Source organism: Jatropha curcas, chromosome 7 (assembly GCF_041381405.1).
Source record: "Jatropha curcas cultivar XTBG-Jc1 chromosome 7, XTBG_Jcur_1.0, whole genome shotgun sequence".
NCBI lineage: Eukaryota > Viridiplantae > Streptophyta > Magnoliopsida > Malpighiales > Euphorbiaceae > Jatropha > Jatropha curcas.
The window spans coordinates 24,620,061-24,632,994 of record NC_143157.1 but is presented as its reverse complement, the minus strand read 5'-3'; the positions used below and the strand labels follow the sequence as shown (position 1 = coordinate 24,632,994).

The window sequence follows — 12,934 nt, the reverse complement described above, 5'->3', positions numbered from 1 at the left end:
TCAAATGGATCTATTTTCGTCAAATGTTTTTAAAATTCCATCATCGATTAATTTGGTGAGAGAATTGTTTAATTTCGGTCTCTAGTTTAATTACTATATACAATTAACCAAACTTATTTTTACGCTCAAAATAACTTATTTGATTGGAAAGCGTCAGATTAAATCAAAACAGAAATTATTCAATTTAGTTCGTCTTAATTTATCGAATGTTCATAATTACGATATGTAAAATAAAAGGAAAAAATGACAATCTGAATTATAAATTTCAAAAATGTCATATTAATTTTAAAAAGCACTGTAATATATCATTCTCCCAAAAAAATATAAGTATAGAACACACAAACATTTCTTTTGTTATGGTAAAATTTTTGGGACTAAGGCTTGTTTTTGTTGCAATAAAATGTAAGTGTTGATTAAGAAACATAGCTCGTGTTTCCTGTGACTTGGTTTGTTTGTGCTTTACCCAACTAGCCAAGAAATCTTTAAAGAGAATTCCTTTCGTCTTTGCCTGCTTTTAGTACAGTATAATTTTTTTATTATAAAAGTTAAAGGCAAAGGTATTCTCCTATCTTTAGGCTTCATTACGCGGTTTGGCTCTATGCAACGTGAAATTGATGGATTTCAAAAAATGTATAGAATTTATTTTTGTATGAGGAAAATATTATAGAACTAGAATTTTATAAATTTTGAAATTTATATTTTCTCATTTATGTGAAATATAAAATTTATATAATTAAAAAATAATATAAAATTAAATTAAATTAAATCATTTTAAATTTCACTTTTAATAAGAAATTTTGAAATTGTAAAATCTCACTCTTTGTAATTAATAACATAGGATTTACCAATTTCATGAATTAACCTATTTTTTTTAACTAAAGAAAATAATTTAATAAATCTATGAAATATTTTATTGCATCACCTAAATTTTACAAGAAGTCATTTAGATCAATGAAATATGAAATTCAAAGATTTTGTAAAATATATAGAATGTAGAATTAGAGGATTGTGAAATTAATGAAATTTATATTTCATTGTTTAGTGGAAAAGTATAATTCAAAATCTGAAAGATATTTTTAAAATAAAATTAATAGTTTAAATTACATTATTTATAAAACTGGTGAAATTGAGAAAATTTTACATCTTAAGTGAGATTTCTCTCTCTGTCTCTTTTTTTAATATGATCAAATTGAAGTCAGAATGAAATATATTAATTTTATAGATCCTGGTGTGTTTTTTTTTTTTTTTTTTTTCTCAAACAAAAGAAGGAATCTGATAATTTATAGAATTGTAAATTTCATAGCTCAAATCACATCAAAATCTCTCTATTCAAACAATTGTTTACTTTGTTTTTATTTTTTTTATCCACAGAAAAATAAAGGCCTAAGCTATATAATTACTCCCACCTTTGCCATTTGTTGCAGTATCACTCTAAATCAATTTTCATCCTTCAAGCATCCTGACTCAATAACTTAGATATATTTTCACCCTAAATCTAAAATTAACTAAGGTTTTATAACATAATAGTATTAAAGTGGATCCCACCTGTCACGACCCATTTCCTAATGCCGTTAATAATATAACGTATACTTGTGATATGTTTATAGAACAAAGTTGTTAGACCCCCAAACCACAATTATATTTAGAATATGGATGAATTAATATAAGCTTACTACGGGTCTCGGAGGCCTTAATCCCACCAGGTCTTAGTATCAGTTCGGCCCGCGAAAATCGATTGTGACACCACCTAACCAGCTTGGGTCAACTTAACTCGAGCCCCCAAATTCATCAACCTCACCGTTTCAGTTAGACCTAACCTAAAATCTAAAACACAAAAACCCTAATATCTAATTTGTCATCCCCTTCAACTAACTAACTTCTCCTTCTCCATCCGAGCTACCATGTTCCTCCCCTAAACCCTCAATTCCCTTTTGTTTCCCGAGAAAACTATCCAAATTCGTCTCATCGATTCTTCTCATTCATTTATCCACTTTAATTTAGTTTAACAATCTATCTCCCATGGCGACTTCTAATAAGCCCCAGAGGTCTCTCGAAGAAATCAAAGACATAGTTCTCCGCAAATTTTGCTTATTTCCATAACTGATTTTATGGTCACTGATTCTGGAATCGTCTACTTGGAGATGACTGTAGTTGAGATCCTTAGCGAAGGCAAAGACTTGAAGCTCAATTGCGACCTGGTGGAACGCGTGTTGACTGATTGGTTATCTGGTCAATTCCCTGGTGCCAAGTGTTGATCCATTTCAGTGTCTCCTTGGCTGCTGCCACTGAGCGACAGAAGAGGAGAAGAAAATCGATAATAAGGATAAAAATGTCAAAATGGAGCTGGATATTTCAATCAGCAGGCGAAGAAGTTACGTAGTAGTGGGTAATGTTGGGCTGGGTGCCACTCTGTTTTTGTTTACACGATCTCTCTTTCCACTAAAGACGTACAAAATTTCTTGACGGAACTTTCAATTTTAATTATTAAAGTGTCTTACGACGTGGAATTCTCAATACACAAATTTCTTGAGACTTCTTAAATTTACAGCTGTCAATGAGAATATTATTTTTCCTGAAATTATCATTTCGATGTTTCATGTTGCTTATAATTGAATTCAAAAATAGTTATTATTATTTTAATATAATTTTTTAGCATAATATATAAAAAATAGTATTACGGATCAAACTCTTTGCTTTTCTAAATTAGAAAAATGACTTTTATTAGTAAAATTCGAATTAATTTTAATAATATCTCAAAAATTACTAACGGTTAATGTTCAAATTTTAAATTTTTTTATTTATTGGAAGACTCAACAGGTCAAAACTAAAATGGTGAAAACTTATATACTCAAGAAAATTTGAATATGAAATATCTCACTCCTCGTATAAGTGAACTACCATCAATTCTAATATTAACGATTGGAGTTAATAAATTTATATAATAATGTAATAAAATTTTAATTAACATTAAATTAATAAATTAAATAATAATGGTACGATTTTTTTTTTCTTCATCATTTTGCGTGTTCGAATTAGATATTAACAGGTAGTCCTCCACCTTTTTTTTTTTGGGTAGTATGGAATTTTGCCTAGCTTTCTTGTTAGACATTAACAACTATACCTCCTCAATCTAATAATCATACATGTGAAACATATAAATAGAAAATCATACTGACCTAAAAAAAAAAAAATCATGATGTAGCTATTTGATTTTTATATGAGAAAATTTTTAATATGTTGCTATAGATAGAAAAATAAATTTGGATTGAATTACAAGTTTTCTTATGAAATATCAATATCAATTATTGTATTCATCTTCAACTATATAAGAAAAAGTTTTGTTTCCTCTCACTGAAATCTCTTTAAGCTTATTGTAATAAATTTTTAATTTAAAATGGACTCACCTTCCAATTTTACCAAATCTCATTTTAATAAATGAATAATTTTAAAAATTTTTATAAAAAGTTACCGAAGTAATCCATACATATCTATACTAATTAAGATAATTTATTATAAACCTGCATATACAACTAAAAATATGAGTTTTTATTTTATTTTAATCGTCCACTAGCTGATTAATCCAGATTTACTCTAAGCAAACCCATAAAGAAGGATAAAGTGCTCCCTAAGAAGTATTTAAAAGGAATCCATACTCAGAATTAGGGATGGAAGTGAGACGGGTATTTTAGGGTACCTGCTCCGCTTCGATCTATTTAATGAGGGTATGGATAGTTATAATTGAGTTTTTAATGGATATGGATAGTACAATTACTCCCGTAATAGATATGAATAGGATATGAGTATTAGACTCTGGATATCCGCTATAATAAACAGTTTTAGCCATAGGTATCCGCATGTACCCGCTATAATAAACGTTTAAGTGGTACTTTAAACGAGTTTTTGGATGGATACGAGTAGTAAAATTTTAAAAGGATTCGGATATAAGTACTAAATGAATTTTCCAATGGGTTTAAAATGAATACGTGTAGTAAAATTTTAAACGGATATTGTTACATATATTTCAAAATTCGCGGATATCCACCCCGCTTCCATCCTTACTCATGATTCAAAATTAAGACCTTCGGTTAATGAGAATGAATTTCTATCATCTCATGTCACGAGTTGAGTACTAAAAATCTAAAATTTTAATTCAGTAAATCCTGAAAAATTCGACCTATTTATGCTCTTAATTCAATATTATATATTTTCATGGCGAAAAACATGATCAAATTCCAACACAAGATGAGTAATTACTGGTCTCAACGAGGGGAACTATATATATATATATATATATATACATCCTTTTCACTATTTAATGAAAATAAAAAGAAAGAATAAGAATACGTAGTCCTCCCACTATGAACTTGCACATTATTTTCATTATTGAATTTTGAAAATTACACTAAAAAGTGCAAAACACATGCACACTAATTGACTTTAATTAATTAAATAATTAATTAAAATTAAAAAAACTGCCCTTCATAATTCTCTTATAAATATTTCACTTCAACTGCCTCTCTTCTCCAACTCACAACCTAAGCTCTTCCTTTCACTCACTAGCACTGCTCATTTCCTTCTTCAAACCAAATTTCGAACTTTAGCTCTCGCAAACAGATAACAAAAAACAAAATACTTATGAAATTTCTAATTAATATTTTCTTGATTGTTGTTCTTGTAATGGCTCTAGTCTTGTCCAATACAGCAATACCACTCCAAGAAAAAGATGATTTTAATTCCGAAAATGGATCGGGTCGCTTACTTGCTCGAAAGGAAAGAAAAGCTCGTCAAACATGTAATGAGAATCCAACAATCTGCCATTTCAAAGAAAGTCCAGGGCCTTCTTGTTGCGAGAGGAAGTGTGTAAATGTTTTGAATGACCGTCATAACTGTGGAGCTTGTGGAAAGGAATGCAAGTATAACCAGATTTGTTGCCAAGGCAAATGTGTTAATCCTTCTTCTAATGGAAGACACTGTGGGGGTTGCAATAATAGGTGTGAAAATGGTGGGTTTTGTGCTTTTGGTCTCTGTAATTATGCATAGAGGGAAAATAAATTACTTTTTTTAATTATAGATATACACACAAATTCAGAATTCTTTCTTTCTTTTGAAAATTTTTAATTTTAATTATAAGATAATTAATCATATATCTGATATTTCTGATTATGTGATAAATTGTTTAATTTTTAATATAGACCGTTATTTGAGATAAATTGTTTAAAATTATGGACTAATTAGATTTAGTTGCTTAAATTTAATATAATTAAGAGTATCTCCAGTACAAATGTAGATTGCTTTTATTTAATTGCTACATCAAAAAAATGGAAAGACTTTTTAAAAAATGCTCTCCAATGCTAATGTTTATTTAGGATGTTAAGCTGATGTGTCAAAAAAATCAATAGACATTGTCTACTGCACCTTTTATTTCTAGAGTGTCTCTTATACAATGTTAACATTTATTGCTCTTTGGTGATTGGTTGCATATTAAATTGTGGGGCCAGAAAAGAGATAAATAAAGAGAAAGAAAGAACATTCAAAACTAATGCATTGGAGAGAGTTTTTTAAAATTCATTGTCTATAAATAGACATTCAACCAGATCATCATTCACCGATTCTATTTCACATGACATATCAAGTACAATCCACGTTAGCATCGGAGATGATTCAGTAGACCAATATTCAAAACATTCATTCAAAAGAAAAGAAAAGGAAATAAAAAAAAATTCTATAATTAAAAAAGCTCACCTAATATATTCATGGAAATTGACTTAAGAAAAGAGTCAAGGGGCAATGCCTATTGCCTAACAGTGCAAGAACTTTGACTTGACTTACCTAAGACTGGGATCCCACACACTCAAGCTTCATAATTTTTATAATTTTTTTAAAAAAATTACCTTATTATAAAATCGTATAAAAAAATTTTTTTCTTTCGATTTTGCCCTCTTAATTTTTAAATTTTTTTTCTAATTTTCTTAATTCTGGAGTCTGGCTTCGTCTTTTGCATACCATTTTCTAACCAATAATTTCTTTCTCTTTGCCCATACCATCTTTTGCAGTATTTTATTACAGTCACAGAAAGGAGAATACGTAGTCCTCCCACTATGATCTTGCCACGTTATTTAATGTTGGCAAGCCGTTAAAAATAGACTAATCAAAATGCAAAAAACATATGAATAGCAATTGGCATTAAATTATTAATTAAAATTAAAAACTGCCCTCAATAATTCTCTTATAAATACTTCCCTTCCACTGCCTCTCTTCTCCAACTAAATCTTTCCTTCTACTCACTGCTCATCTCCTTCTCAGAAACCAAATTCAAACTTTTCTCTTACAGACATAACACAAAAAATGAAGTTACTAAACATTTTCTTGATTCTTGTTCTTGTAATGGCTCTAGTCTGGTCTATTACAGCAACACCATTCCAAGAACAAGAACCAGATGATACAGATTACGAAATAACCAAAGATTTTAGTTCCGAACATGGATTTGGTCGCGTACTTGCTCAGAAGAAAAGAAAAGCTCGACAAATAACATGCGACAAGTACCCAAGAATTTGTCGTGCTAAGGGAAGCCCAGGGCCTTATTGTTGTAAGAAGAAATGTGTAAATGTTTTGAGTGATCGTCTTAACTGTGGAGCTTGTGGGAAGAAATGCAAGTATAATCAGATTTGTTGCAATGGCAAATGTGTTAACCCTTCTTTCAATAGAAACCATTGTGGGGGTTGCAGTAATAGATGTAAAAATGGAGGGTTTTGTGCTTTTGGTCTTTGCAATTATGCATAGAGAGGGAGAAGGAATTATTAATTTTATCTAATATATGTAGATGGACATACAAAATTCAGTTCTTTCTTTACATAATTGATCTTCTTTTGTATCTTAATTTCATTGATTTGGAACTTATTTGTCAAGAATGTAGTTCTTAAATTATAAATATGAATTTTAAAGAATGTGTTTAATACAACTGATTGTAAAATTGTAAAATTGAATTCACATTTTGATTGTAAAATTGAAATAAGAACAGTTGATTGTAGAATTTAATATAGGATTAGGCTCTAAAATTACTAAATCTGGGCTGTAAAGCTGTTAAATATAATTTAATAATTGAGTTTATAACGGATTGAGTTTACTCTTAACAATAAACGGTCTAAATTATTTTAATTAAATCACATTTTCTCGTTATATACCATTTACTACTCTTTTATATACACCTTCGTATCACATTTGGAGAAAAAAAAATATTTCTAAATACTTATTGCATTTGTGGATTTAATAAATAATAAATTATTTTTTTCATTTTTACCTTCTACACGTGACCAACAATGATTGAATGATATTTACTCAAATAATAAATTAAAGGTTAGTATAATCAATTTACTAATTGTAACTTAGAGAAATTGAATGATTTTCTTAAAGACGTAAATATCTAAATGTGACAAGTACTTGGAAATGAAAAGAGTATTTCCAATGTGAAATTAATAATCGAGATGCTTCAAAAAAATTTTGAAGTGTGATTTATTTAATTTTACACTAAGCTCTATGAGTTTTACTTAGCTGATCTTGAAGAATAGCATGGATTAAAATCCAATAATTGAACAGAAGATAGTATTTTAAGACTAATGACATTAAATTTAATTATCTTTACTAAATTTTTCTATGGTCATTAATCATTATGAATTTATGATTAAAAGTTGATTTAGGAAAAAAAAAATTATAAATGTAGACGCTACGAGGAAAGTGATAAAACAATTATATAAAATCATTATCAAAAAGAATCCCTTGTTGAAATTTCAGTTAAAGGCAAAAAATTTAGCTTGTTTATTTCAAATTGTAGATTAATTATATTTAGTTTCTTAAATTTAATATGATAGACCATTCAAAAGATTCATTCTAAAGAAATTACAGAAAAAAGAATTTAAAAAAAAAAAGTTATGTGCTAAAACTATATATAATTAAAAAGCTTACCTAATATTATTTGTGAAAATTTGACCTAAGAAAAAAAGAGGCAAATGCCTACCATTGCAAGAAGTCAAAAACCTAATTTGAATTATGAATTTTCTTGCCTAAATCTCAATTAATTGTATTTCAATGAGTCAACTTACGTGGTTAGGTCTATTGATCAAGTTGTATATATTAAAGCTTATATATATATATATATATATATATATATATATATATATATATATATATATATATATATATATATATATATATATATATATATATATATATTATAATTGTACCACTAGGTCTACAAAATTAGGTTTTTTGACTGTGGTATATGTGAAGACTTTCTTGTTCGACCAAGTTTAGTTTAATTGGTATAATACCTTTAACATGTCAATCTTTCTCTCAACAAATATTTAAACACCTAAAATGTAATTACTTTCTACAAAGATTATATATAAGAATCTGTTCGAAAAATTATTTATTAGTTGTTTTAATAATGTTTAGTTGTTAACCGTTTAAATATCTTTTCGTAAAACGCTAAAAGCTAAAAACAGAATAAAATTATTGCGGATCAAATATTTAAACACCCACCATATAATATTTATATAATAGCTTTAAGATGCAATCTGTCTCTCAACAAATATTTAAATACCCACTATGAAATTACTTTCTATGTAGCTGGCTAGGATTATATATATATATATTCTTACTTCACTATACTCGTAAAAAAAAAGAAAGTCTTACACATATAGAATATGGAAATTAAATTCTTTTCTTCTATGAAATTCGTCAAGGACTATGTAATTATTAATTAGGTGGATTTCCTAGTATATATATATAAATTCTCATTATTATTTCTTCATTATGAGAATAAAGAAGGAATGGGCAAGAGAAAAAAATTATTAGGATGGAATAAAATCTTGCTTCGTTAGTGTATTGTTGACCAGCCCGTAAATTTGGACTAATCAATTAAGTGGAAGAACACATGCACTTGCACACACCAAAGTTAAAAGTTACCCTCCAAAATTCTCTATATAAACACCACTCCACTGCCTCTTTTCCTCAACCCACAACCTAATTAAGCTCTTCCTAATTCCATTTATTCATTTTCACCTCATACCAAATATCCAAACCCTCTTGTGCCTCACATATAAAAAGAAATGAAGTTACTAACAATTTTCTTGATTCTTGTTCTTGTAATGGCACTAATCTTGTCTATTACAGCAACACCACTCCAAGAACAAGAACAGGAACACGATGATATGGATTACGAATTAAAAGAAAATTCCGAACATGGATTTGGTCGCTTGCTTGCTCAAAAGAAAAGAAAAGCACGTCGAATAACATGTAATAAGTATCCAAGAATTTGCCATTCCAAGGGAAGTCCAGGGCCTTTTTGTTGCAAGAAGAAGTGTGTAAATGTTTTGAACGACCGTCTTAACTGTGGAGCTTGTGGGAAGAAATGCAAGTATAATCAGATTTGCTGCAAAGGAAAATGTGTTAACCCTTCTTTTAATAGAAGGCATTGTGGGGGTTGCAATAATAGGTGTAAAAATGGTGGGTTTTGTGCTTTTGGTCTTTGCAATTATGCTTAGGGCAAAATGAGAGTCAAGTGATTTTTTTTTTTAAATTTATATACAAATTATATTTCAGAATAAGAAAATTAGTTTTTATATTGGTATTCAGATAGTAGTTTCATATGGCCAATAAGGAATTTTTTTATGTACAAGAAAAAAAAATTAGGGTTTCTCTCTAGACTATCCTTCATCAAAGTTGTTATTGCTTTGTAACCTACCAATGATTAAGTACTGATTGATTGTTATTCCCATTTGCATTAATATCTATTAAATTTCATTTTTTTTTTCCACATTTTATCTTCATTTGCAAGTCCAATTTTGATTGAATAAAAGAATTTATTTTAAAAATTGATTCAACAAATTACAAAAATATTTATTAAATGAAATTATCCTAGTATCACTTTTTAATCCTTCAAAACAATAGTAATTTTAAAATTCAACACTATAAATGCAAACTGGAACCCTTAAACTAACAAGTGTTGTGTTCAATACTAATATCTTCATGAGAACAATGAGATATTTTAGACACTTAAATATAAAAAATATGTACTTCCAATATTCCCTTTTGTCTCTTTCACTTTCTCTTTATATCAAGTTTGGAAAATGAGAACCATGTTTTCCTAAACCAAGTTTTCTTAATTTCAAACATTCATCTTTTCTATATTTAATTCAATATCTAGCCGTTAGATGTGGACTGCTCCACTGAGTGCTTATATTAATAAACAAGTATGTGTTGAGTATGGCAAGTTTAGTGAATGTTATTATGGATGTAATTTGAATGTTCTTAAAATAGGCGCGTGAAATTGTGAAATTGATGAATGATAAAGAGAAGGTGACAGCGAGACGAACCGTCTATCACTACAATAGATGTCAAATGGAAGTGCAATGATGTATGCAGCTGAGGTATTTTAATAGACCAGTAGATTTGAACCTAGTTCCTACATGACCCAATCAATTCGATTAGGCATTCAGCCATCTATTTTTATTGTTCAGCTCTTTGATACTTTAACGAGGCAACTTAACAAATGTTAGAAATTAGATTTTTATATTAATAAAATATCAAAAAAATATAAAAATTAAGAGAATGTCAGTATTGGTAAAAAATAATCAGTAATTTCAAAATTATTCTACACAACTTCTGTGATTCAACCACGACGACCGACGACGAGTGCAACAATGATGGAAATAAAGGTGATAACAGCAACGGCGATGATGGAACGAGCGACAACTTCCGCGATGACAATGACGATAGCAACGGCAACAAATGCGATAATAAAATGGTAAAATAGTAAATGAATAATGAAAATGATATTATTTTAATATTTAAAGTGAAATTGACATTTTAAAAAAAAAATTCAAAATATAAAATTTATTACCATATCCCAACTTTTATATATACATGTATATGTTTGAGTTGGATCTAAGAAAAATGATTAATTAATCATATTTGTAGTGGACGTGCCAGGTCAACAGACTCAATACCCATCCTGGGCTTGTGCTGTGAAATCACAATAGGCTCAATGGAAGGTAAACAGTGACTTGGGATTAGTACGAGTCTTAGTAGCCTTAAGTTCGGGTCTAGAACTTGTCAGTTGTGAAAGAAAAACTGCTGGCTTGGCATGTTGAGAAACCGCATGAGATGGAAAAGGACACGCTCTTTGATCTTTCAATTCAAGTTTTGCAAGTGGCCGTTAATTTCGGTATATGGAAACCTTAAATTTTACTACAAAATAATAGCTTTCTCCTGCTTCGATAAATATAATTTATGTCCAGTTGAAAAGGTGTTGAACAAATTATTTGTCAATTTTTTAAACATGTTGTTCAATTTTATATTTTATATTTCAATAACAATCATTAATAACTTATTTACCAAAAAAATTAAAATTCATATCTTTTTACATACTCAGAAACAAATCACATTTTAATTACAAGAACAAGAATAAAAATTCTCTCCACATACATATCATGCCCAGATAATCAATGTATGTCTAACTAAAAATTAAATTGTGTACAAAAATAATAAGAGATATTAATACATAGATTTTACTTAAGGTAGTTTGGTATCACATTACATATAGATAAATAATCCTCGAGGATTAACTGTAAATTGAGATAATTAATTAATTAATTAACTGTATAAAATTTAAATTAGAACCACTAATCAAATGTGGTTTATTTATTGTATTATAAATAAATTTATAAACCTCATCGCGATCAGTATATGATTATCAATCTTAATCATGCATAACCGCACATTCCGAAAACGCAGTATTCACCCTTTGCGCAGCGATTATTGCACCTTCCACAATGTCTTTTATCAAGAGAAAGGTAAACACACTGTCCTCTGCAACAAGCTTGTGTGTGCTTGCACTTGTTCTTGCAAGTACCGCAGTTATTATTATCGGTAGACAAGTCGAAGCACTTGTTGTTGCAGCAAGTATAGTTCTTTCCTCCCAAAATGTAGCATATTTCTTTGTCTTTGTTGCAATGATCGGCTGCCCTAGGGTTTTTCTCTTCAGCGAGGAAACGACTTAATCTTTTCGAAGGGAGTAGCTTCTTTTCTTCATGGATTGACAATTGATCAGTTGAAAAATTATCAATTTTCTGCTCCGAAAATGGCGGTTTCTCGTCAGGGTTCAATTTGATGGTTTTCACGGTAAGGGTGATGGATATAGCCATTGTTATGGCTATAAGGAAGATTATTCTATTTAGTTCCATTGCTAGCTAGCTTAGTCTAGGGCTTCAAAAAATTCTGTGCAAGAGAAAGAGAGAGAGAGAGAGAGAGAGAGAGAGAGAGAGAGAGAGAAGGTTTGGTGCTTGAAAGAGAGATTTGAAGAAAATGGGTGTGGAGGAGTTAGGGTTTATATTGATAGTAAAGGGAAGGGTTGACGCGGGAAAAGTGGTAGAAGATCGAAGACTTCATGAAATGTGCTATGAAGAGTATAGTTTAATTCTAGGGTTTAGTTCTTAATTAAGAAACTTCATTTTGTTAGTGCACTTTTTAGCCTATTCACATTTCACATTCTGCATGCCCTTAATTAATAAATTAAGCTTTACTCCTCTATTTCTTATAACAAAAAGTCTTTTGTTATAATATATTTCAATAAATTAAAATTACGAGCTATGCAATAAATATAGTCTATATTTTTAAATAACACATTTACTCTGTATCCTTATAAAAATTAGAAAACTGATTAAACCACGTATTTTTATTGATAATAATAATCATAATAATGCAATTTATTCATATGATTACCACTCATGTGATAAAGACATTGGTCATCCGTCTGCTCCCTTTTTTGAATGGGAAAAGAAAATTATTGGTACGATTTAAGGCTTAAAAACAAAGGGCAAATGGGGAAATATGAGTTTCCATTATAGCTGACCAGAAGGAATTTGGCCATGCTGTATGG

The 12,934-nt window shown here is 29.2% G+C and overlaps 4 protein-coding genes across 4 annotated transcripts; 3 read left to right on the top strand and 1 right to left on the bottom strand.

Annotated features, from left to right (window-relative positions):
- The first annotated feature begins 4,540 nt into the window (after positions 1 to 4,540).
- Positions 4,541 to 5,112, top strand: LOC149495049 (stigma-specific STIG1-like protein 1). Its single transcript, XM_089724266.1, has one exon. The coding sequence runs from the start codon at positions 4,636 to 4,638 to the stop codon at positions 5,038 to 5,040; it is 405 nt and encodes a 134-aa protein (XP_089580392.1). The 5' UTR covers positions 4,541 to 4,635; the 3' UTR covers positions 5,041 to 5,112.
- Positions 5,113 to 6,345: 1,233 nt separating this feature from the next.
- LOC105632992 (uncharacterized) lies at positions 6,346 to 6,780 on the top strand. Its single transcript, XM_012215483.3, has one exon. The coding sequence runs from the start codon at positions 6,346 to 6,348 to the stop codon at positions 6,778 to 6,780; it is 435 nt and encodes a 144-aa protein (XP_012070873.3).
- A 2,324-nt stretch (positions 6,781 to 9,104) lies between these two features.
- Positions 9,105 to 9,539, top strand: LOC149495048 (uncharacterized). The gene has a single exon (XM_089724273.1). The coding sequence runs from the start codon at positions 9,105 to 9,107 to the stop codon at positions 9,537 to 9,539; it is 435 nt and encodes a 144-aa protein (XP_089580399.1).
- Positions 9,540 to 11,759: 2,220 nt separating this feature from the next.
- On the bottom strand, positions 11,760 to 12,239 carry LOC105632991 (uncharacterized). The gene has a single exon (XM_012215482.3). The coding sequence runs from the start codon at positions 12,237 to 12,239 to the stop codon at positions 11,760 to 11,762; it is 480 nt and encodes a 159-aa protein (XP_012070872.1).
- Positions 12,240 to 12,934: the final 695 nt, after the last annotated feature.